The sequence below is a fragment of the Paracoccidioides brasiliensis genome (assembly GCF_000150735.1).
Source record: "Paracoccidioides brasiliensis Pb18 unplaced genomic scaffold supercont2.2, whole genome shotgun sequence".
NCBI classification, from domain to species: Eukaryota; Fungi; Ascomycota; class Eurotiomycetes; order Onygenales; family Ajellomycetaceae; genus Paracoccidioides; species Paracoccidioides brasiliensis.
In genome coordinates, this window is record NW_011371359.1 from 2425038 (window position 1) to 2449798 (window position 24761).

Genomic DNA, 24761 nt, shown 5'->3' on the forward strand with positions numbered 1-24761 from the left:
TTCTCATGGATTGCATTCAATTAAAAATAAATAAATACAAATTTGACTGGTTAACTAAGGTATATATATATAAATGAAGATAATGAGAGAGGAAAAGAGGAAAATACCCCGGAAAAAAAAAATTAAATATCAGCAAGAACTGACTAGCCCCAAATGGGCATCAATGCTACGAAAAAAAATACGAAAGACGCTGATTCTCAAGAAGACAGCAATGGTAATGCAGGTATTGCGAAAGAGAGAGTAGGGGAATGCGCTGGTAGGCAGGACTGCATTGGCCGAAGAGGGATATCAGATCAGGTGCTGTGGGATGAGAACAAAAAGAGAATGACACAAGCACACAGACACAAAGAAGAGAGAGAGAGAGAGAGAGAGAGAGAGAGAGTTTCAGCAAGACTTTGAATGGATATTTGGTTAAAATTTATTTGAGAAATAAGAGAGCAAAAAAGAAAGTTCTCTTAGCAAAAACAGACAAGAGCATTGCAGAAAATATATTTATAAAAAAAGAGAGAGGGGGAAAAAAAAAAGGGAAAGAAGAAAACCGTGGGGTATTTAGTTTGACTTTCAATTTAGAGAAACAAGAAACGGAGAGGAGGAAATATCATAAAGGCTTCATTTAGAAGGGAACGGACGAGGTCGGAGGAAGTTAGAGGGGTCGAGGGAAGCGGGAGGAGGGAGATACGCTGTTGACTTTTAAGTTGACGAAGATGAAGCAAAACAAAAAAAACAGAAAGAAGGATATTAAAGAAAGAAAAAGATTAAAAGGAAAAAAAAGGAAAAAAAGACAAGACAAGGCAAGAAAAGACTTCGAAGGCCATTTTGGTTAATTTTTTAGGTAAAGTAAGGACAATTTTGGGGGGGTTGGAAATGGAGATGGCGTTAAAATAAATCAGAATTGCACAAGCACAGAGCACAGAGCAGAGAGTAGACGATTGAGAAACACAAATTCAAACACAGAACAAAAACAGACGATAGACCGTAAACCAGTAGATGAGAGACAAACAGATAAAGAGAAACAACAGGACAAGAAATATATGGGAGATCGTGGACGGAACGCGGTGGGGAATTGGAACGGGGAACGAGGTAGTAGATGAGGTAAATAGATAAAGCAGGCATGTAGGGTAGACGATGGAAACAAGGAACCTAGAAACTAGAAACTATTCACCGAATCCCGGGTGCGTGTTGCGCGTTGATTCCTTGGGACGATAGATTGGAACAGAAATCAAAGAGACACCTGTTTTGGAACCTTGAGCTTTGGGGAGTGGGGTGGAAAGGCAAGGGGGGAGGAGGGGGTTAGGTATGTATAACATCAAACGAAAAATGACACAGAGGGGTATCCAGGAACATCAACCTCCCTCACACCTCCCCCATCTTAACCCATTACCGTCACCTCTCATCCCTGATAACCCCCAAACCCATTCCCAAAGCCCCCACCCCCACCTACACCTACACCTACACCTCCACCCCCAACTACACCCCCATTAGGCCCGCCAGGCTGACCACCCCAACCAGCTTGCCCCTGCCCCCCTTGTCCACCACGACCATGGCCCCCATAACCACCCTGACCACCTACCCCGACACCCCCGCCAACATTAACACCGCCCGCCGGGAAGCTGCTGACCGTACGCTGCACCGGGCATACCAGGCCCACCGAAGGGGGCGGATTGTTGGTCCCAGCCGCGTGAGGAGGGGGAGGGGACGGCACCGCCTGGTGGTTGGGTGCGTTAGCTCGTGTGCTGGATTGTGGGTTGAGGCGGGAGAGGAGGGGCTGGGAAAGCAGGGAAGGGCTGTGGGGCAAGGGGAGATGGGGAGCACTAACTACCTACCTTGGGGAGTCATAGGACCGCTCGGCCCGCTATATTGCGGGAAATAAGGCGAGGTATTGGAGTTGAAGGTTGGCGTGCCGGCCTGCTGCTGCTGTTGCTGAGGCGAGTATCCTTCAAACTGCCCTGTTGGCGGGCGGTCCTTTCCCCACTGTTTTATATAAGATGAATGATTTGTTAAAATGTAGTTCGTTTTGATATTTGTGTTGTGTTGTGTTATTTTTTTATTTTTGGCATGATTAGCGTACAAGGGGAAAGGGGGGGTTTATAAACTTACGCTACACTTCAACGGGCGTCCATTAACGTTATACCCGCTCAACTGACAAATAGCCATCGCGGCATTCTCGTGCGTATCCATCTTCACAAAAGCAAACCCGCGATCAGCCTGGAAGCGCGTCTCAACAACGTAACCGAAATTCTGAAACAAAGGCACAAGGTCATTTTGCGTCGTGTACGGCGTAAGGTTGCCAACGTAGCAAGTGGTCTGCCACTGCGGCGTTTGCGCAACAACCATATCATAACTTTGCACTCCATGTGTGGGAAAATGATGGTGCCCGAAGGGAGTGGTGGGCGTCATACCCATCGCAGCCATAGCCTGCTGCTGCGAGATGGACGGTTGACCCTTTTGGTTGGCCCAGTTGCAGCGTATGGCGCGGGATCCCAGCCACTCGCCGTCCATGGAGCTGAGAGCTTTCTCTGCATCAGAACGTTCACGGAAGGCGACGAAGCCATAGCCACGCGAGCGGCCGGTTTTCATATCCCACATGACACGAGCCTCGGAAACGGAGCCAAACGCTGAGAAGGCTTGGAGAAGGACTTCATCGTTTACTTCGTTAGAGAGATCGCCTACGAAGATGTGGAAGTGGTTTGATGTGTCCTCTTTGTTGTTGCTGTTGGATTGGTAGGCCCAGTTGACGCGAATTTCCTGTTGGAGAGGGTGGGGTTTTAGAGAGCGAATGTCATAATTCTGTTTTGAAGGGAGAAAGATCGATTCGATCACTTACGGATTGGTGCACACGGCGTCCATTGAGGGTAGCCATAGCTCGTTCAGCGGCACCAGGATCGTCGTACTCAACGAAACCGTAGTTCAATCCCTTGCTCTGTAGAGAAGAATATTGTTAGTAAGTCCAGTTTCTGGTTTGTAAAAAAGAGAAGAAAAAAAAAAGGATAAATTGATGATGGTGATGGTGGTGGAATGGAAAGTAGAAGGGAAAGAAGGATAGAAAATGACGAGAGGGAAAACATTAGGAGACGACATTGAAAGCACAGGTGGAACACAAAAAGCGGAAATAGGCAATGTTAGCGAGAATCCAGTGAAAGGCACACGGGAGGCGAGAGAGAATCCAGTGACAGCCGTTTCGTTGTGTAGCTGCTTACATTCTTGTCGGGAATGATCTTGACACTCTGCACGTGCCCGGTGGTCTCAAAGATCTGTCTCAAGATGTCTTCGGTGACGCGAGGGTCAAGACCACCCACGTACAGGGCGCGCTTGTTTGGTTCCGGAGCCGCACGACGCACAAAGCCACCTGCGGAAGTAGGTGACATCATATTGCCTGACATTGGGGGAGGTGATCGCAGTGGGAATCGGGTTGGTGTTCTGAGGGATGACGACTGGAGCAAGAGGTGGAGGAGGCATGTGGGAGGGATTGCCACCCTGACTGTTGTTGCTGCCCTGGGACCCATCGAATTGCTGTTGTTGCTGCTGCTGTTGACCTGGGGCACCTGCAGAGGGTTGGGGAGGGGGAGGGAGAGTGGAAGAAGTGGTGGGTGGGGCGTTTTCAGCCATTGCGTAGAAGGCAGGAAAAGAGAAGTGGGATGGATGGATGAATGGATATATTTCGCGCAAGAGAAGATATCGAATGGAAAGGCTGCTAACTCTGACAACAAAGATTATACAAGCAGGCTCGACGACACGATTGCGAAGGATGAAAGGCGGATGAAAGATGTAGTGGGCTTGACTGTTTTTGTTTCTTTGGTCAGTTCATAGAGCAAAGCTGTGATAGATGGAGGAGCGGTGTGAATAAGTGTGAACAATGTGAATGAAAGAAGGAGGATTGTCACTTAAGAAGCTTGAAGGGGGAAAAGGGTGTGATCCAATGGAACCCGATGTGTCAGGACAGGCGGACGTGGGGAGAGAGATACGTACAGGAGAATTGAAACTGAACCAGGTTTGAATCAAGGGAAGACAGATAGTCGAAACTGTAGAATGTTGAAAACGGTGGGTATTCTTGAAGAAGGATCGAAAAAAGTTGAAGTAGATTATTCTCGATTGTGTACCTGGTGCAAGCAATTCAAGGTGACAGTAAAAAGAAGAAAAGAAAAAGGAGGAGGGTATAATTATTCTTCTTTCCTTTTTTCCTTTTTTTTTTCTTTTTCTTGAGTGGTGGTGGTTGTTGCTGCTGCTGTGTGATAAAAACTTTCTCTTCTTCTGCCCTTTTTCTTATGATCCCTGATGCACTCACACGGACTCGTTACCGGCTAAACACGCAAGGAGACACTTCCTAAGAAATAGTAGGGACAAGAGGGGAAAAAACGAAGAGAGGTTGGGAATCGGAAGACGAGAGACACGAGATGAAAAGTACTCAAAAATGCCGACGCCTTTGATATTCCGATGAGATTGATGAATGGAGGGAAGGAGAGGTTGGCAAGGTTGGGGTGGAGATGAGGGACAGATGGAGGGATCGAAAGTGAGGAGTGGGTGTGGGAGTGGGAATAGAGGAGAAAGGGAAAAAAAGAAGCAAAAAAGCTCTGACGTACGAGGGGACACAAGAACAGAGAACAGACAGGATAGAAGAGAGAGGAGAGAGAGAAGAGAGAAAAGGAAGAGAGAAGAAAGAGAAAGAGAGAGAGTGAGAGAGTGAGAGAGAGAGAGTGAGTGAGAGAGAGATAGAGATGAGAGAGAGAGATGAGAGAGAGATGAGTGAGAGAGAGAGAGAGAGAGAGAGAGAGAGAGAGAAAGAGAGAGAGAGAGAAGAAAACACGAACAGGAACAGGAACAGGAACAGGAACAAGGAACAGAAGAAGAAGAAGAAGAAGATGAAGTGAAAAACGAGATAGAGAACAAAGAAGAGAACCAGCAGGAAAACGGAAGATGAGGATGAGGAGAATGAGGAGGAGGAGATTGAGGAAAAGGCGGAGAGAAGAGAGACGAGAGACGAGACAAGAAGGGGGCGAGGCGAGGGGAGCACGAGCACTTGCCTACAGCTACACACTACACACTACACACTGCACACTACACACTACACACTACACACTACACACTACACTACACACACTACACTATGCACTACACTACACACGCACACACACACACACACACACACTACACACTACACACTACACACTGCACTATGCACTACGCACTACGCACACTACACACACCCACACAACCACACAGCCCTCCACACAGTCGTGGACACACAGTGAACACACAGTGGACACACAGTTGGACACACCACAGACTCCCTCCATCCACACACCTCCACACAGCAAGCAACCTGGCAGATGTGACGGGTCTAAGCCTCATCAGGCTAGCCCCCTGCCGCTTTGGGGGCCCAGTTTTTGCGGGTTGCGCCTTGGCATTTTCTGGGCATTCCCCGGCCGGGGACCAGCGCTTGACCACATCCGGTCTAGCGCCTCAGCTGCAAGGCTGGAGGTTACTTTCTTCAGCTTCGTACCTTCAATCTCTTTCTGCCACGCTCGAGCTGGAGTCGGTATGAGGACACCACCGCGGAAAGGGGGCAGCGTCAGCAAATTAGATATATGGGTGATGGAGGAACCTGTGAACGGCAGAAGGGCAAGAAGGGCACTTGGGTAGGGTACATATTTCTACTACAATAATATCAACTCTACTCCGATACCAACCTGTCCCAAGCTTAGAATCTCGCCAAGTCTGCTGACATAATGGATTCCCTTGGCTTAACTAGTCCATACTCTCGCGGTACAGCTTCTTCCCATGTACAATATACACTACTCCAAGAGAGAGTCAATCTGATATCTTACCTCTCTCTTCACCTTACCCAAAAGAACCTCTTGGAAACCCGGCCAGGGTGCAATCCTCAATTCTCACGCCTTGCTGATTCCTCTCTGACCCATCCCTGAGCTCTTCTTGTGCTGGAGGCAGAAAGCTCCAATCACCCCAAATAGCCCAACCATCATCACATACAGGGTCCCGTCTCCAACTCCCTCTACCTCAACTCCTACCTAAGAACTGCCCAAACCAGTCAATCCCTTTCCAAAACCCGCCCATCATGTCGACAATATCCCCCTCCCAGTCCCGTGAGGAGTCCCTGGACACCTTAACAGCCACGGTGAACCAGATGGTATGTCTGAGTCTGTCTCTTCTTCTTTTTCTTCTTCTTTTTCTTCTTCTTCTTCTCCTCATATTTTCACTCAGCGTACACGCACGGTAAGAGACCCAAAACTAACAACAAATCCCCAGCTAATCGAAACTGCCCGCTTCTTCCGCGCATCCGGCTCCACACGCGCCCGCGTGTACCTGAAACATAACCTCCCGGTAACCTACGACCAGTTCCAGAAGGCATTGGATAATCTGTCTGAACAGATTGTACGTATGGCATTTCTGCCTTCTTATGAATATAGTTCATTTTTGCGGATTACGGAAGAAAAGCTAACCGTGCAAAATCACATTTATCCAGTTCATCGCCAAAGCCTTCCTGGAACGGGACTACGATGCAGCTGTGCAGCGGAAGGAAGCGGCCCGGAGTTCGAAGAATGCTATTTCTGGAGAGGATGGGGCAAAGGATGGGGCGGTGAAGAATAGCAATGGCCGCGGTAATGGGCAAGGAGCAACGGAGGCTGTGGGCTCGTCTCAGGCACATGCAGGGCCATCTGGACAGTTTACTACGGATACACAACAACAACAACAACTCCAACAACCATTGTCGAACGGATCGAATACGGGGAATGATAATCTATCACTAGATGCATCTGCGCCTGCATCTACGCCGACGCAAGCTGCGCATACTGTTAATTTCGACTCCCTGTTTCCCGCTTCGGACTCTAATAATAACAACGCCAATGATGATGATGACGATAATCTTAATAACAATAATAACATCACCTCTACTTCGACTGCGAATCCCAACGCCAACGCCTTCGACATCTCCCATACTGCCCCTGATACCATCAATACAAATACAAATACAAATACGACAGGCAGGGACATAAACACACTCACCTCCCTTCTGCCCGGACTGGAAAGCTACGCCAGTGCCGCGGGCGATGAGTTTGGGTTTGAGATGGGCGGGGTCCAGAATGAGGGGGATGGTAGCAGTGGGAATGGTGCTGGTGGGAATGCGGATGGGAACGGTAGCGCGAACGCTAACGCTAATGCCAATGCCAACGCCAATGCTAACGCTAAAGTATCTGGACCTGGCACTGAGACAGCGAATGTGAGGATGGGAATGGGAATGAATGCGGGTATGAATATGGATATGGATATGGGTATGAATATGATGAATATGGGGGTGGGGATGAATGGTGGGAATTTGCATATGGATGAGCAGCATCAGCAAGGGATGGGGATGGGAATGGGCATGGGAATGGGGATGGGCATGGGCATGGGGGAGTCGAGTTTTGAGGATTTATTTGTTGGGGCTGGCGCTGATGGAGGTGGTGGGGTGGGCGAGGGTCATGGGCATGGTGGGCATGGGGAGCATGGGGAGGATTTGTTGGGGGATATGGAGATTGGGGAGTTGGATGATTCGTGGTTTAAGTGAGATTTTATTTATTTATTTATTTACTTTTTTTTTTGCATAATAAGATGCTGCTACATGAGGGGATGAGTTTTAGACTTTAGAATTTTAAGAGCTGTGGGATGGAAGTTAAGATTGGATGGTCTTCCTTTGTATGTGTGTGTGATAACTGGGTTTATAGGATATGAAACTCAAATCTGCATCTAATATTATATCAATGAATAACTTAAACAAGCCATCTCAACACATATAGCCCCTTTACCGGCTGATAAGGAAACCAGAATTGGGGAGCGAGAATTTTTAAGCCATTTTTTTTTTTTAAAAAAAAAAAAATAAAAAGTATTCCATTCCAAAAATGCAGCCAAAGTCTCTTGACAAGATGTTGAACATAATTAGTTGTAGTGGTAACTAGCGCCCAAAGAAACAATCCAAAAATGCAAAATGCTAATGCTAAAACAAATGCTTAGACAGATCCCATCTATATTTATCCACTCAATAGCCAACCCAAAGATCAAAAAAATAAATATAAAAATAATAATTAAAAAAACAAAAAACATAATAGTATTAATAATAATACACCACACCCTCCGCTTCCCCTCTGCACAAAACTACCCCTTTACCCACTCCCTTCCCTCCCGTCCACCTCTCCACCATCCCCAACTCTAACCCACTCCCTCGGCACATCCATACTGCGATGCACCCTCCCTCCAGGCGTCAATGGCACATTCATCAACGACCTCCCCCGCATGCCCTCCTCATACTCCCGCTCCGCAACCTGCAGCCGCTCAAAGTAATCATCCAGCCCTGCACGCGGGTCATCGTCGGGGACTATGGAGGTATAATCTGGCGGCGGGGTAGGGAGGGGTGGAGGTGGTGGGGGCAGTTCTTCGAAGGAGGGCGGGCCGAAGGACGGGGCGCGGAGGAGGTGGATGGGACGTGGTGGTTCAGGGGAGATGTGCGCTGCTGGTGGGCGGGTGGGTATGATGAAGGAGGAGGAGGGGGTGGAGGTGCTGGTGCTGGTGCTGGTGCTGGTGCTGGTGCTGGTGCTGGCGCAGTCGATGTCAGAAACGTGAGGGACGTTTCGCGTTGAGGGGGGCATGTTGCTGGTGTTGTTTCGGGTGCTGTCGTAATCCCTCGTGGCGAGTTTGCAGCCGCAGTACATGTTTTGGGATTGGGGTTGGCATAAATACTGAGCTGTGGGTTCGCATGGGGAGGAATAGGCTGGTAGGTAGAGATTTGATTGTGCAGCGAGGCAGGACATGATGTGAAGTGGGGAGTCGATGGAGATTTCGAAATGGCGCCGTTTGGAAGGGTCCTTTTCGTCTGGGCGGGAGAGGCGGAGGACGATCTGTGGATTTCCCTGTTGGCTGAATTTTCTGGGATGCTTGAGGTATGTACATATATAGGTAATTAAACTTACTTTGATCCAATGGTTTATTTGTAGTTGCTCATGTGTAGTGTCAAAATGTAACGCGCGGCTGGTGTCCTTCTTCTTCAACTCGCCACAGGTAGGAAGCTGCACGCTGAACTCCATCTCTGTCGGGCCCACCCCAAAGTCCGTTTCCAGATCCCCCAGCAGATTCGAACTCCGGGGATTTACATACTCTATCCCCTCAGCTGCCTGTCTTCGAGCATCGTGCGCAACACCTCCACCAGCAGTTACTCTGCAAACACTGCCAGGGAATGTACTTGAGCTTCGCGCAGCCGCACGCTTCTCGAAAAGTAGAACCTTCTTGCTCGCCTCAAGTCTATGATACTCCTTGTTATTGGTCACAACCTGTGTGCTTTCCGTTATATAAACCTTGATGCGATGGCACGACACCTTCGCCAGGGGTGTAAATTTAAAGGCAATTGGCACCTGTGAGCCAAGCGGGAAAGATTTGCCAGAAATGATGATATCATAGTGTAATTGGTCATCCCATGTCCGCGAAATGGCGATGGGCTCGACATGCTCCAGGGAGCCTTCGGCAGGCGTACGAATAAAAGGGACCTCCCTGTGCCCAAGGAGATTGGGGCGGAATGCTCCCGATCGTTCAACGCTTGCCTCTAATGCGTACCTTACCCAGCCCGCGCTCGAATTGATAGTTTCGGAATACCGCGAGGAGATCGGAAGCTCAAAATTGTACCAGTAGTCACCGGGATGGAAGAGCTTGTAGCCTCTCGATGCTACACTTGGTCCACCGTGAGAGGTTTCGCCTTTGCCAAAACTCCGTGAATAATTCGCTCGGAGAGATAAACGTTTGACATCCTTTGGAGAGCTCGCTAGAGATGTCTGACTGCATTTTGGAAGCAAATCGATTGCAAACGACAACTCCTTCGTCGACACCGCTGCCGTCTTCAACTGCGCATAGTCCGCCCCATTGCTGTATTCCGCATCAGGGAGTTGCGCATTGAATAACATCCATGTATGATTTATTATTACATGTTGCTCGTGGAACTGGTTTTTCTTGTATGGTAAGCCTAGGATAAGAGAATTAGCCTCGATCTCCAAGAGGTGTTTTTCAAGATATGGCAAATGATATGTACCCTCGGGCCAGTATGTCTGCCCCAATCCCTTAAAATTCAAAGATATCTTTTTAATCTTTGCGGACTTTGATAAACTTAAACGTAATGTCCCTCTAAGAATCGAAGTCTTCCTGGTGTCCGTATCATTACGGTCAAATCCCTCAAGGAACAGTACCGGTTCAGCCAGAGATATCGAAACGGTAATTCCGTTTGACGATGCGACTACTTTCTCATGTCGTGGTAGTGTAGAGTTAGGCAGCTGTGCATCGTGAATACATGGTGTATTGCTCCTGTCCACTGGCGATACCGGACGGCTCCGTGAGGTTCGGTACGATGAGGATTCCGATCTCCGTGACTCCGAAACATCTGCCACTGGCACCCGATGTAACAACATATCCCATGCCCTGCGGGAATGGATATTAAAGATGGTCTGCTACCGTGAGACTTCCGGTTTATAGTAAGAGGGTCTTGAAGGGTTTCTTGAGATAGAGGCGGTCGTATGCGGGAAGAGTCAAAAGAAACGTTTCGTATTATCACGAGGTCGCGCCAGAGTAGCTATTTACAGCAATAAACCTTTAATGTACACATGGAATGGTGGCGATGACGCCGGCTGGTATTATCGCGGTTGAAACTACCCGTGGAATACACCTGATAGAGAAATATCTCCAAGAAACGAGCGTGGCTTTAACGAAAGGAGAAAAGCTACAGAAAACGTCAGATATAATAACTAACAACCGTATAGACAATCCAACGTTTTGCCAAAAGAGCCAATCAGCATCGAAAAGGGCCGTGTCGAATGATGTGAGAGCAGAGTTGCATATAAGATTCGGGCAGAATTGCTGCCCCGTGGTAATATAAACCGACTGAATAAGAAGGATTATCAATCAATAATTTGGAAAGGAAAGGGGATTTTTATCTACCCTTGTGTATCTGGAGAAAAATTCTTGCTGTCTGTTTTCCAACGTCTCTCGGTCGACTGGAAACTCTGCTGCAAATGCGCCACAGGGGAATAAGGCGCAGTATTATCACAAGTCTGGGTAGTCGAACGGGAACCTGCCACCAGCGAAAATTCACGGCGGAGACGTGAAGCTTTAAAGAAAAAATGAGATTGTGTTTTGGGCGAAGGAGATTATACGATGGTGATGGAGGTGAACAGGTAAAAGTCATTATTGTTGTTGCCCACGTTTAACTGCAGTGAGCGGGCTTCTCTGCTTATGATGACTCGGGAGCCACGGGTACGGAGATCCTGCAGGTGGATGCCAACCGAGTGGCTGGTTTACACATGAACCTTGTTTAAATAGTTTGACTGGGAACTTACTCACTCATCAGTAAGTGAAGCGCTGTGGCTAAGTCCAATGTTCGACGGGGCAATCAGGGCTAAGACGGCTGATCTAGGCCCTTTCATCTTGAGTTTACCAGCAAATCTACGCCTCAGTTGGCTTTTATCCCACGGCATTGACACTTCGGACGTTCCAAGGTTTCTCCTCTCTTTCTTATCCTATAATTGACTCAAACCGGTAATAGAGAAAAGTAAGGTAGGTCGTTAACAAACCGGGACGGGAGTTTGAACAATTCCTGCTTGGTTATGCGTTCTCTGATTCCGTTTGAATCCATGGTTCGGTAGCCTTGTACTGTGTACATGCACACACATACGCTGGCATCTGGCAAGCTAATAGCTCATTTCCCATCTCTTTTGCAGCAAGCTAGTCGCCAGGCAGTGTCAAGCTGTCCGCAGGTTCCCACGCGGATCTGTTGCAATGACCGCATTTTTTACGTCCAATACCTGTGGCTGTTTCACAATACATGCATCTGTGGCTCGGGACTTCTCTTGGGTGTTTTTTTCTGTGCCGTGATTCTCATCAACAAGTTGATCAATCATTGCTTGAACAGGTTAAGATCTGCGGTAAGCTTTTTCATAGCTATTGCCCATCACCGCTTTAAACCAAGACCAGCCAGCGAGTTGGATCAGATAACTAATCGTCATCCCTCTGCGCATCAGTTCGTTGTTATTGATCGGCCAACGCTTTGATGTCGTTGGTTCTCAGGAACAGGCTAAAGAAAATGTGATTGCAAATAGTTACTGTCGGGCTTGACAACTCCAGTGTGAAAACAGGGCCTGGCAGCCATTTCGTCCCGCAAGTGGGGCTCATTGTCGTCCTCAATAACGTGAGATATTTTAAACAACCAGGCGGATTATCAGGCGTCTGAAAGAATACGAATAGAAGTGGGTCGGTCAGATTGCTACACTGTTCATAGCTAACATAATCTAAATCTAACAACTAACTAGTTAACTAAACTGTGAATAAACAAGAACTATTTATCTGTCTAACATTTACTGAAAATATGACTATTTCATATTTTTAAAATTAAAATTATCTTAATTATAAGCTTATTAAATTAGTATTTATATATATTTTAAATTAAATTATTAAATATAGAAATGAAAACTTATATATATTATAATTAATACTTTAAAAAATATTAATACTTTAAATATAAATATAATATAAAACTGAAATTTTATTAATCTAATTTAAAAATTAATTTTTAAATAAATAAAAAACTAAATTTATAAAAATAATAATTTTAATAATAATAACAACAATATAATTAATTAAATATATATATATATATAATTTTATAAATTTTATAAACTATAAAATTTTTTAATTAATAATAATTTTAAAACTAAAGTTTGAAGTTTGAGAATTTTTATATGTAATTTTTACTTTATTATATAGTTTTATCATAGTTTAACTTTTATTCAAATTATTTCTTAAACAATTTGTTAGTTATATTATACTTAATAAGTTAATTAAAATATCATCAATTTTCAACTTAGCTGTAATTGCGATGTCAACGGATATAAAATAAGACTGAAGCCATTAAATTTACAAGATAAAGCATTAAACTTTAAACTGTACGTGATCTGCCTCCGTACGCCCGTGATTCGCATCGCCCGAATCTATCCGACTGCATGTCTCTGCACAAAGTTACGCTTCGAATCCTGCTCGCATTCCTACATATATAAATAGGGGCTTGATTTCCTCTTCCTTGTATTAAAAGGGAAGATAAATAGATTTTTATCTTATGTAAGCTTGATATATAGTTATTAATTGTTAGCTGTCCTTGACCAGTCGTGATGCTCCGCCTGCTGCATGTGATATACCTAGCTAACCTAACTCCCTCTCAGCTGATTGCAGAGAAGGACACGGGTGACTTGACTGCTCTGCTGATAGATGACAAGCTCCTTCCAGAGTGCTATTTGAAAATGATGCATGACTCAAAGACAGATTCTTAATAATGAATACACATCTTGAGTCTCTAAAGCTGCTTGATCACATTGAACGGAAATGAGTTAAGTATCTAAACTGCCTTCTTCTAGGTGTAATATCTATCTAGTTTCTCAGGTGCTATGCAGATTCTGCGCCTGTATCAAGCAGAACTTCTAGAAAATGTATCAATGAATGAATGTAAAGATGCTATATGCTTTTTCCTCTAAGTATTGGAATCAATATCATCAAAAGTTAAAAGATGATATCAGAGACTTAAATATCAGATAAATATATATTGAACAAGCATGGTGTCACAAGAATATGGTTGCCTTGGCAGAACCTAAAGTCACGTGATCAAACCTCACTCTTTAAACTCTGTGTGGTAGCCAAGGTTCCCTATTACGGACTAGCGCCCCCGATACAACCCGATGAGATATCGGACCCTCATCACGTGATATATCACCGTATGTTACTCGTTCTCCGTAGGTTAAGCAACCTTTGCAATCGATCAGGCTTGCCATTCGGTCACTAGAAAGGTCTACCAGAGGATTCATCATGTATATAAAGACGCTCATTACCCTTGGGATGAAGAGCCTATCTTCTTGATCACTATCAAATAACATTCCAAGTTTCATGCAAAGAGTCTAATTTACTCTATATCCACTGTTTTAACCATAGGTTTAGGCTCCCTTCAGGATACCCCTATATCACCTTTATAACTCCCGAGGACATTCGAGCTATAAACCACCGCCGTAGCCATTGTTACTGAAGAGGTCAATATCCCTATTACGTTACTGTTGTGGTTGTGGCAACTAGCCTTCCGGATGCTGTGTCACGACCCCTAAACAGTCCTTTTACTGCAGCATTCATTAGTACATGACAAAGCTGCTACTTTATCTTGGTCGATATTCAAAACTCCCAATGGAGTTTACAAATGTCGATGTAACCGAGATCATCTCTCCCAGGAGTGGTTAGCGAAACGGGACTATTGCATGATATTCTTGCTGGTTCTCCGAGGCAAGACCTGTGTCATGAAAGTGGTGGGGTAGACTCCTGGAGACCTCCGCCCGTGGCACCGGCGTGCATATCAGACGAATGGTCTTGGATTCGATGTCATTCGGAGAATCCTCTCCATCGCTCTCCAAGTCCACGAGGATCCGTTGCTCTGTTAAAAGCTATCAGAAGCACAGCTCCAGAGTCAATGAAAGAGAGAAGCGTTCTAACTTACCTTGGCTGGTGTTTGACCTTGGCAACTCCGTTAAACTGTACGGGTGTTGGCCAGAGAAACCACCAAGCCTGGTGGTGCACACGAAGCTTCCAGTCCAGACTCGCGACTCCCCCAGCACCGTATTGCTATCGGGGAGAGGGAGGTGATTTTCTGAGGTGATGATTGATCGGGCTTCTGGGAGGGTTTATCACTTGAGGCTTCCCTTCAGGGCCTGGGGTCTGGCGCAGTTGAACTCAAGAATTAAGATTGAATAAATGCAAGATAGCATATTCAGCGGAGAACTCCAGCTGGGTGAAGCGCGGATCTCCAGCGGCTATTTGTTATAAATGATGACGAATATCGCTCACGTCTCTTCGTTCGGTGAACCTCGGAGGCTAGCTACGCTACAGTTATACGAGCTATCTAGATCACGTGAAGTAGGCGCTAACAATTGAATCTAACGATTCGTTGAACCAACAAGCCTTGGAAAATAGGTGCAACTTCAAATCACTTCAGCCCAAAGTAGCAGCAGTTCTTCTCATGGAACCCCAGGCCGGATTGAAATGCATCGAATGATTGAAGAACGCTGGCGACGTGGATGAGGGTTTCAAGTATCAAGAATATAAAGCCGATGTCTTGAAGCCATACTCTCTTTAAAACATGAACCGTTTGAGAGTTTCGCTCCTAACGCTCGCTTCAGGCTTTGGGAATTCCGGGACACTCGTCCGACTTGAAGCCATGTAACTGAAACTCCTGAGCGGAAAGAGGTGATGGATAAATATCTGATGATTGACCGAACCGTTTTCCCATTGGCTAATTAAAATTCCCCACCAAAGGAAAAATACATCTTTCCACTCCAACTCTCCAAATTTTCTCTGGCATAGTCTCAATTCCTGACTCCAGATTCTTCCCCCTTTGCAATTCTCAGAACAAATCGTGGTTTACATTTCAGAGCTATCCGTGGAAGCCGTTGAAACCTCCTCAAGCTGAGCCAGAGGAGAAAGCTGCTCCGTCCCTATATCGGAGCGTAGTTCTCCAATCGAAAGAGGTCTAGCCTCCTCTTGAGAAGTCGACAAAAAGCTGGTCGTTAGAAGGTCGCCTTGCCGTCACTTGAGGACCACATGCGGTGTGTAGCAAGACCTCCCTGCCCATGGCCAAGGACGTTGTTCTAACATGTACCAATGATTGGATTTTAATGAACCCCTTGTTTTTGGTCTACCCATTTCGAAGCCCGTGTTGTTTGACTACCAAATTCTTCCTCCACCATTTTTCTTTTCTGACACCTAGCATTGATTTAGTCTGACTATACCTGAGCAAGGAGAAGACATTTGATCATGTCTGCCTGCACAGTAAACTGTTGTTGAATCGTTTTCCTCATTAACCATGTTCTATCCTGTTTCTCGGCCTTCTGCATTTCTTTATCTGTTATCCCTTGGGTCTTTTCCTTGTTTGCCTGTTTGCTCATCAACATATATTAGTTCCTAGAAAGCTTGGGAATAACAACAATCGTTCTGCCACTCCGGGGACGAGGTGAAGAGGGATATACGACACTGAAGTAACCGATCAGCTTCAACGAGCAACTATGTATTAAGTCAAATGTTCTTTTATTTTGTTTCCAAAGGATTGCGTTTATCTAACTGCATTCACACGCTTATCATCCCATATAAATTCCAGTCTCCAGTTGGTCTGTCTATACCCAATATTTTTTTGGCTGGTCTGAGGAACACCTTGTATGTTGATTTCTGATTCGTTATGCCCTTCGAAAGACACCTGCTTTTTCTGTCTAATCGAAAGAACTAAGGTTTGCGAATGGCACAACGATGTCTCCTACCCTCGAACGTATAAGAAGTTTAACAGAGGACGCCGCTAGCCAAGGGAATATGCTGCGACGAAATGCGTATTCTCAGCTTAAATCACTCAGTAGAATTCGGCATTCCGCATCTCAGAAAAGGGAAACTGCCGGAATCCGACCGCGGCATGAATATAAGAGCTATTTTGCATACCTAGATTCTAGATCGTTGAATCGCTCTAAGCATCCGCATCCCAGAAAGAGATCGGAGGATTATCAGGAGGATACTGAATCCAAGAGCGACAGCGAGGGAAGAGATGGTGATGCCACTAGTGATGGTGAGAGTGTCAGTGAGAGCGTAGATGAGGAGGAGGAGGAGGAGGGAGGAGAAGATGAAGAACCCGAACTCACAGGACCCAGTGCCTCACTACCGGCAGGGGGCCCGGATTCCCCTAGGGTTTTAGGCACTGGGACCTCTCCAACAGAATCCGTGGACTCCGGAACTGGGGCCTCCTCTACCGGAATCTCAGCAAACCTGTCGTCTTCGAATGCTGGTTTACCTAAGAACCCGGCACATCTAGCGGTCCTAATTACAGGGATAATAGGTAAGCTTAGCAAAACTCGTGGTTGGATTCCCTAAAATTCGAATTGCTTGAAATCTAACATTATGCTTCTGTACGATCAGTTGCCGTCGTTTTCTTCTTGTTTGTGGTGGCTTGCATGATGGTGCGATCTAAAAAGCGACAAAAGCCTGGAGGTCTTTATAGTAGATACCAAGATCTGCGTCGAAAAGCTGGGGTAGGCCCACAGCCAAACGCTGTCAGTGGAAGCGATAAAACCATCCAACTCGAAAAGGGTAACATGATGCCAACCGTTCCATCATACTGGGATCCAGTGTCCAGTTTTTCCAAACCATTCATCCAGTTGGAATGGCGCAACACCCAGAAGAGCTGTTCTTCTGTGTTACGTAGGGTTGTCACTGGAGCAAAATCCAGCATCCCCCATATCAAAGCCAGGCCTAAATCTCTGGTGTTAAGAGGCCCAGACTTCAATTCTGCGTTTCCCAAGGCGGTGGCCGGCTACGATGAAATTCAACCTCTAGCAAAGGTACACACTACCGATTCCAACAAGTCTTCGACACTTCTTGCGCAGGGCCAAGAAAATGGGGAAGTCCAGATCACTCTGCCATGTATATCTAAGTTCTCGTGGACAACTACTCCATCGACAAACACAATACCCTCTACATATTTATCCCAGACTCCACGAAATCCATTTATAATTGATGAGAACGATGCTGCAACCACATACACAGATGATACCGAGCCTCCGCGCTTTAGGAGCACGACGAGCTGGGTACAGCAACAGCAGATCAAGAACCAACAACATGCCCAGTCAAACCCTTATAGACCTAAACCACCGCCTAATGGTACTGAATATTCTGGATTGGAAAACCCAAGACCTCCCAGCGGGGCTCTAATAGGCGTTGCGATTTAACGAACAATGTTAGAAACTGGATGCTTTTGTCTTGAAAGGAGAGTGGTTCTGGACGTGTTTCCTGGAACCCCCCGATTACCTATATCTTGAAAGTTCACCTATTATTTAGGGTGGGATTGGCTGAACCATTCTCTTTTTACACCTGCAAAACATTGTTCACAGGGGTTTTCGCCTGTTTCCAACCAGATGATCTGTGTGTCTCTCAAAACGAAAATGTCCTTTCGTAAACTCCAGGCTCAGCAAATCAATACAAGATTTCCCAAGTTCTTGCGGTTCCATTTTTGTTCCTCTTCCTTGTTTTTCTCTTGAAATATTCCTATTTCTGATTCTGTTCTATTCTCAAATTCTACATCAGAGTGAACGGTGTTCTTTACTCATGTGTTGTTTGTTTTCCTTTTTGCCCCTGCTGGATGGTATATATGGTGGATATGGTGGATATAAACAGGATGGCATGGAAATATGTGAGATGCACTACTGTACTGGCAAACGGGAAATATGTGTTCGGAGTGTTTCTCTGGTCCCTTTGCTCAAATTCAGAGTCTGCGCATTATTTACAATCCCTAGGCGTTCTTCATACTTGGCTTTGTATTCTGTCCATCAGACATCTCTTCAAACATAACATGAAGTCTCAAGCAGTGTCCCTGACAATCTGCTTGCAAGTAAGGTTACGAAGCACTCAACCTCAGGCATAAATCACGGTTCAGTGATCATACTGATAGAAATTATCCTCCTGCGATAATGAATTAATTGGCTGGCGGGGCAGGAAACGAAATTGAAAAATTGAACATTTTCAGTTGAATAACACAAGTTATTGAGAAGCAAGAATAGCAACAATTGACTACAAAGGGTACTGAAGGATGTAAGGGATGGTCAGTTAAATAGGCACCTGGTTTGAGTGGTGTCTAGTTAAATATCTTCTGGAGATCCGAGGACATCATCCACTGATTTAAACCCATCTAGGTAACCAACCAGTTAAAAAGGTTCGCCAACCTCGCCCACCCCACCCACGAGAGGCTGCTTGTCTGTCCAGCAAATTCACAATTCGAAATTCGAAATTGGGAATGTACTACAATTTGTAAGATCCAGGTAACTACTGTACTGGATGGGTATCGACTACATGCAATGCTTAATTTAACCCCTGATTTTGAATGAGGGTACAAACATTAATAACATCAATAATGAGATCAAAAAGAATCATATCGGTGGACACAAATAAACAGATGCTGTTTGCTGAATAAAAATGGGTGCGCATTCAAGTAGTATAATTGATAAAGATTTATGGTTCGTCTCAACATCAGGCCAGTTTATTTGATTAAGAAACGGAATAGTTGTATGCATCGAAGCAGAGATACACACCCAACAAAAGCTTGATATCATACATGTAAATGTACAAGATAAACGTCACTTTGGTCGTAAAACAGATTCAATTGCACTGAATTCGAGTCAAAATATACGGCATGTATCATTCCTCTTATACTGCTCGGTCAGTAGTAGAAGTAATAATGCTACTTGTTTTCCTACACAATGCCTGCTTCGATGAAACCACAAAATAGACCTACAAAGAGTAAGCGGGTTTATGACTCTGGAATCTTTCCTTTCGCCTTCGTATCACGTCAATTACCTGGCGGCATATCAGTGGGGATAAACTGACGTAGTCAACTTGGTCAATCTAAACCGGGTCAACATGTCAAGATTTCGGTTTCTGACCTCACTGCGTAAGTTATGAGATCGCCATAACAGAGTAAGCTATGACACCTGCAGAGAGCCACATGGAAAGAATAAAGAATCCATGGATGTCAAACTCACATATACTAATAGGAGAAGCCGCTTATGTATTCATGACCTAAAAGGTGAAAACCACTCCTGTAAACTAGGTTTTGTCTCGTTGGGGCACTGTAATATGTATCCCATTTCGCGGCATAAAAGGCGAAAACACCCATGAATGGTGCACTCCAATAACACGAAGATATGGAAGGGGAATCGTCATTCGAAATCGCTTGTGTTGAATTTGTGGCCCGTGAAGCACAATAGAGTGGAGCATTCAGTATTTACCACGAACCCTCTTAAACAGAGGTCTTGCTAGGATTCACTGGATTCTCGCTTGGGATTCTCTTCTGGAGCGGAAAACAAGGTGATTCACGCAAGGGGAGGTATAAGAGTTAGCCATACCGAAATAGATTGTTCCTCTCCTAGGATTTTGAGAGATGTGACTTTCATTTATTGCAACTGGATTAGCTGAGTTACCAGGTAGTGGCCGCATCTCAAATGCTGCAGGAATGGCTAACGAATAACAACAATTTACTGTAGCATTTGAAGAGATCCTTTAGTCGCGTGCTGAATACGGAGGTTTCAGGAGTAATGCTTTAGCCACTTGAGAACCCTGGTGTTCGGGCTCGGGAGTTCGTTCTTGAGCTGAGCAAACAGAGTCCGGATAGTCGCGGCAAAATTACCGGATGTTAAGACAAGGATGCCTGGGGAGAATTTCAAGCGTGAAGGTTGCGTGGCCAGTGCATTCAGGTAGCATGGAAAGGCTAACATAGCATGAACATTAGGTGATATTGGCATCTTATAGACAGGGGGGAGAGGCCCCAAAGCTCTGAGAACAAATCAAGACTCAAGGGGAATGTATAGAACATGTACCTGTAATAATCATGCCCATGTATGTTAGAGTCTCTGACGCCCTTATCCGGTGACACTTTGAATCTGAAACTTTGACAGAGAGATGCCTGTAGTCACGACTTAAGGAAGGCCAACAACCCACAGCAAAAACCGCAATCTCCGCCAAACTACACTGAGAAAGCCCTTGCACAATTGAGAGAAAATCCAAATCTCAGTGAGGAACCACAGCGAACTTTGTAGTCTATGGCACTCCACAGCTTATATCCAACGAAAAGAAAACTGAAAACAATACGGCCAGCGTCTCCTCAGAGATCCCTGCTTCGAAGAATAATATCAGCCCTTGCAATGCGGGTGTAAGAAGGCTAGGGATGAAAGAACTCGTAACGCAGAGTGATGAAACGTATAGGCGTTTTTCGCGTTGCATCATGCGGAACAAGAATGAGGGAAGACGGAAACGGGGGAGGGAGAGGAAAACGGATAGAGTCTGGGGGGACGGGGTATTACCCGGGAGATACATTGTTGCAACGTGAAGAACACGTTTATTTCCATGACTGAGGAGAGGATTGACGGCCAAAACAGTCCAGATAAAAATTAACTGCTAGCGTTTGCAAACTCGACATTGCCCTATTACCACGATAAATCTTTCGTGGGGGCTATATTCACATCGCGCCTCGCCGGTGTCATCGGTTGAGATACGGAAAAAGTGGTTTCCTGGATCCCGACAGAAGCTGTAGATATAAAAGTTTTTGAAATAGTTGCACATTCCAACGGTTTATATAAGGATGATGAAGACTTTCACATGGGTAATCGAGATTGGAGACGGAGTGTCAGCGTGATTTCAGCAAACTGTAAGCTTTCTGGAAAAGTATCTGCTCAAAGAACATTGCCGTACATGAGATTTTGGGGAGAAAGTGATGGCCTGGCCGTAAAATAGCTGGGTGCAGGATATCCTCCAGAAGTGAGCATTCAAAGGGACAGCCTTCCCCTTTTGTAGTCTCCTATAAGAACTTAGTATAAAAAAGATACACTTGGCTAACCTTCAGGGTGGCCCCCAGATTTCCTATTGGCAGTAAATGACGAAACAATCGTCAAGGATTGGCCAAGATAAACTTGATAAATAAAAATAGAGTAGATACCATGCTAAGCAAGGCTATCTGAAGTTTCTAGAAAAAGAAAAATATCATGACCGGGTCGATCAAGGGGCGGGGTTGGCGGCTGATCGATAACGACCGATAAATGACTCGCGATCCCGGAATGTCATGAGCGCCACGCGAAAAAGGAAAAAAAAAACCCCGTTTATTTGTACATTACACAGAAAGAAACGGCAACTAGGAGAATCGCGGACCGGAAGCATAACTTAGTAGGTTCCAGGCATCAAACAAAGCTCCTCAACAGAGATGACCTGTTCTGCGTTCTCTCAACCGTCAAGGGCGTGGAGACTCTCGGAGGCTTCGAGGAAATAAACTTTACATGAAAAACATCTAGACGCGTATTCAAAACATGCAAGCTTGCGCAAAGCCTTGGTGATGGTCCCGCACTGCAACAGTATTGCAAATCGAAGGTGCGATAGTTTGAAGAATTTGAGATGTCCGTTTAGCAGGGCAGCAACATGGGAAGATAGCCGAAGCGGTCATGTCACTATTTTGACATAGAGTAAACATTAGATTATTATGCAAACAACAAATTTTTACGCGTCAGTACACAGACCTCTCTCCACCTTCGCTTAGAATGGTCAATACGTACTATGATTGGATGGAAGACCCCATGATGCTTGATTAGCGGTTGACTCCAGAAGAATGAAGAATGCAAATTGGGCGCTTCATGCTAGGTAGGTCTGAGCGCAGAGAAGGAATCCGACCACCCCTTCAATTCGACCTCATCACCAATAACAATGATATGATTGATCAAGGAGCTCAAAATTAACTAACAAACAAGTCTGGGTCCTCAAAATATCACCAATTATATACAAACTAGGATCAACTGTCGTCAGAGCCGAAACAAAATCCGGTGCTAGCTGGTTCAATTTATTCTAATTTGAAACGCCACGGTTTGTGGGGAGAATCGTTCAAAGTTTTGCGCATGATATTTTTAGCAGTAATCGACTTGCTAGGAGAGCCTGCAGCGTCACAGATGTTCCCCATTTCTTGGAAGTCCTTGGGAAATGAGCTCGCATTGACATCCCACGCCTGGCATGACCATGCTGACAATTGAGAGACCAACCAGCACAACTCCCATACTCGAAGAAAATGGGCAACCGTCGGGGGCATCAGCAACTTTACTAGAATTGATGCTGAGACGGGTTAACTCCTCTGATCTTCTGGAAGGAAATCTTTGGGTGGTTCAATGCTGATGACGATCAAAAAATAAGATGGGCTGGCTCTCTTTTGCCCCCAAGGAACCTACATGGTTTTACTGTCGGAGTTTTGTTTTTCCGGAAAAGGGGTCAGGTTAGACTACAGCAACGCTAGTTCTCATCTGGAATAGCGCGAACCCTGATGGGTTACATGGACAAACCTCGCTAACCCTATCCCGTTAGCCACAAACATTTGTCAGCGGTCTCACTATCCGCCCAAAATAGCAATGTTTAACGTCAAACCAGCCCCCCAACCTATACCACAATTCTCCATCCCGACGCTCGTTAACCAACGTTGTTCCCGTTTTCGCCAGGGCAGATCCGACGCAGGTCCGTAATCCCAGGCGCAATGATCTTTTGAATCTGACTGTCGCTACTGTACACATTCTTCTTCCTATTTATCGTGTTATCTTCAAGCTTGTCGCTCTCTACCCCGGATATATACCCCACACCAAATTCGTTCCGCGACGTGTGACCCATCGAACCCAGCGCTCTCGATGCACAATGGGCTTCGGTGATCTTGAATTCATTTGCCGCAAGGCAGCCCTCCCGCTATGCTCTGTGGTCGGCCCCCCTTCGACAGTGACAAGCGGCTCCCGCGGCATTCTGGCCAACTGTTACGCGAGGAATATCGAGGTTGCGAACACCATCATTTTTCAAGGGGCTGCAGATGTCGCGCATATCGCTGCATTGGCAATGACGGTGATTATGGTAATTCATGTGCGGTCGAAATTTACTGCTGTCGGTATGTATTGAAACCGCCCAAGAAGGGAGGAAATTGGATACGATAACGACAGAGTGATAACACGAGGTTGGTTGTGTTTCTAGGTCGAAAGGAGATCACGACATTCTTTTACATATATATGGCATTAACAATGTGCTCTCTGGTCCTTGATTCCGGTGTCATTCCTCCTGGAAATACCGTCTTCCCGTACTTTGCAGCCCTCCAGAATGGTTTTTCGTCGGCCCTCTGTACATGTTTACTTGTCAATGGTTTTGTGGGATTTCAAATCTACGAAGATGGAACGACACTCTCTGTTTGGCTGCTTCGACTATCATCCCTTGGGATGTTTGGCATCTCCTTCATTATCTCACTTTTAACTTTCATGGGATGGGCAGGTCTCTCACCGTCGAATACGGTTGGGCTGTTTGTGATCCTCTACATTGTGAATGCAATCTGCCTCATCGTATATGTAGTGATGCAGATTATCCTCGTCGTCAATACTTTGCAGGATCGCTGGCCACTGGGTCAAATTGCCTCTGGCGTGTTCTTCTTCATTATCGGCCAGGTGATACTGTACGTGTTCAGCGAAACCATCTGTGAACAAGTCCAACATTATCTCGATGGCGTATTCTTTGCAACCCTTTGCAACTTACTAGCAGTTATGATGGTATACAAGGTGCGCTACTTTGCCCTTTTTCTCCCCCCCTTTTTTTTTTGCTTTATCGCCACGGAACCTGTTTCTAACTTTAGTGTAGTATTGGGACTCCATCACCAAAGAGGATCTTGAATTTTCAGTTGGCGTCAAACAGAACAACTGGGAAGTTAAGGAGCTTTTGCCCGAAGACGAGAGAAGAGCCACAGTTTACCACGACACCAACTCTGATTATGCAAGCAGCATGTACCACCAGCGAAATTCCACTTATGGCACCGGCCACACCAGTTATTAAACTCCCCCACCTGATGACAAGCATTTGTTTTAACATATATTCATATGTACACTTTTTTAACTCTGGTTCTCTTCTCTAGCGTTATATCTTTTATTGCTGTTTGCATTGTCATTCTGTTTTACATTCCAAATATTTTCTGATTCACATGACCTTGTAACGCTTGGAGTTCTTTTCACTTCTCTCTATTTTACCCCGGGATACAGTTGGCTGGCACCTTTATTTCTAAGTTTTGTTCCAAAACAAAAGTCCCTACCTCTCCACCTGCAGCCCTCAGTTTACTAAATTTTGTTTATATTCCTTTGTCGATTTAT

At 45.5% G+C, this 24761-nt stretch overlaps 6 protein-coding genes across 6 annotated transcripts; 3 read left to right on the top strand and 3 right to left on the bottom strand.

The window, feature by feature from the left end:
• Positions 1-1390: 1390 nt before the first annotated feature.
• On the bottom strand, positions 1391-3606 carry PADG_11347 (uncharacterized protein; the record flags this gene model as incomplete). Its single annotated transcript, XM_010759598.1, has 7 exons — positions 1391-1566; positions 1640-1705; positions 1824-1971; positions 2098-2745; positions 2825-2920; positions 3198-3251; positions 3301-3606. 7 exons carry the CDS (start codon positions 3604-3606, stop codon positions 1391-1393), a joined length of 1494 nt encoding a protein of 497 aa, XP_010757900.1.
• Positions 3607-5345: 1739 nt separating this feature from the next.
• On the bottom strand, positions 5346-5777 carry PADG_11348 (uncharacterized protein; the record flags this gene model as incomplete). The annotated part of the gene is made up of 2 exons (XM_010759599.1): positions 5346-5648; positions 5754-5777. The coding sequence occupies 2 exons, from the start codon at positions 5775-5777 to the stop codon at positions 5346-5348; spliced, it is 327 nt and encodes a 108-aa protein (XP_010757901.1).
• Positions 5778-6070: 293 nt separating this feature from the next.
• On the top strand, positions 6071-7561 carry PADG_01969 (uncharacterized protein; the record flags this gene model as incomplete). Its single annotated transcript, XM_010759356.1, has 3 exons — positions 6071-6142; positions 6262-6387; positions 6479-7561. 3 exons carry the CDS (start codon positions 6071-6073, stop codon positions 7559-7561), a joined length of 1281 nt encoding a protein of 426 aa, XP_010757658.1.
• A 592-nt stretch (positions 7562-8153) lies between these two features.
• PADG_01970 (uncharacterized protein) lies at positions 8154-10436 on the bottom strand (the record flags this gene model as incomplete). The annotated part of the gene is made up of 2 exons (XM_010758841.1): positions 8154-8885; positions 8958-10436. 2 exons carry the CDS (start codon positions 10434-10436, stop codon positions 8154-8156), a joined length of 2211 nt encoding a protein of 736 aa, XP_010757143.1.
• Positions 10437-16344: 5908 nt separating this feature from the next.
• Positions 16345-17807, top strand: PADG_01973 (uncharacterized protein; the record flags this gene model as incomplete). Its single annotated transcript, XM_010759357.1, has 2 exons — positions 16345-16918; positions 16999-17807. 2 exons carry the CDS (start codon positions 16345-16347, stop codon positions 17805-17807), a joined length of 1383 nt encoding a protein of 460 aa, XP_010757659.1.
• Positions 17808-23283: 5476 nt separating this feature from the next.
• PADG_01974 (chitin synthase export chaperone) lies at positions 23284-24450 on the top strand (the record flags this gene model as incomplete). Its single annotated transcript, XM_010759358.1, has 3 exons — positions 23284-23524; positions 23608-24179; positions 24259-24450. The coding sequence occupies 3 exons, from the start codon at positions 23284-23286 to the stop codon at positions 24448-24450; spliced, it is 1005 nt and encodes a 334-aa protein (XP_010757660.1).
• Between the last annotated feature and the right edge of the window lie 311 nt (positions 24451-24761).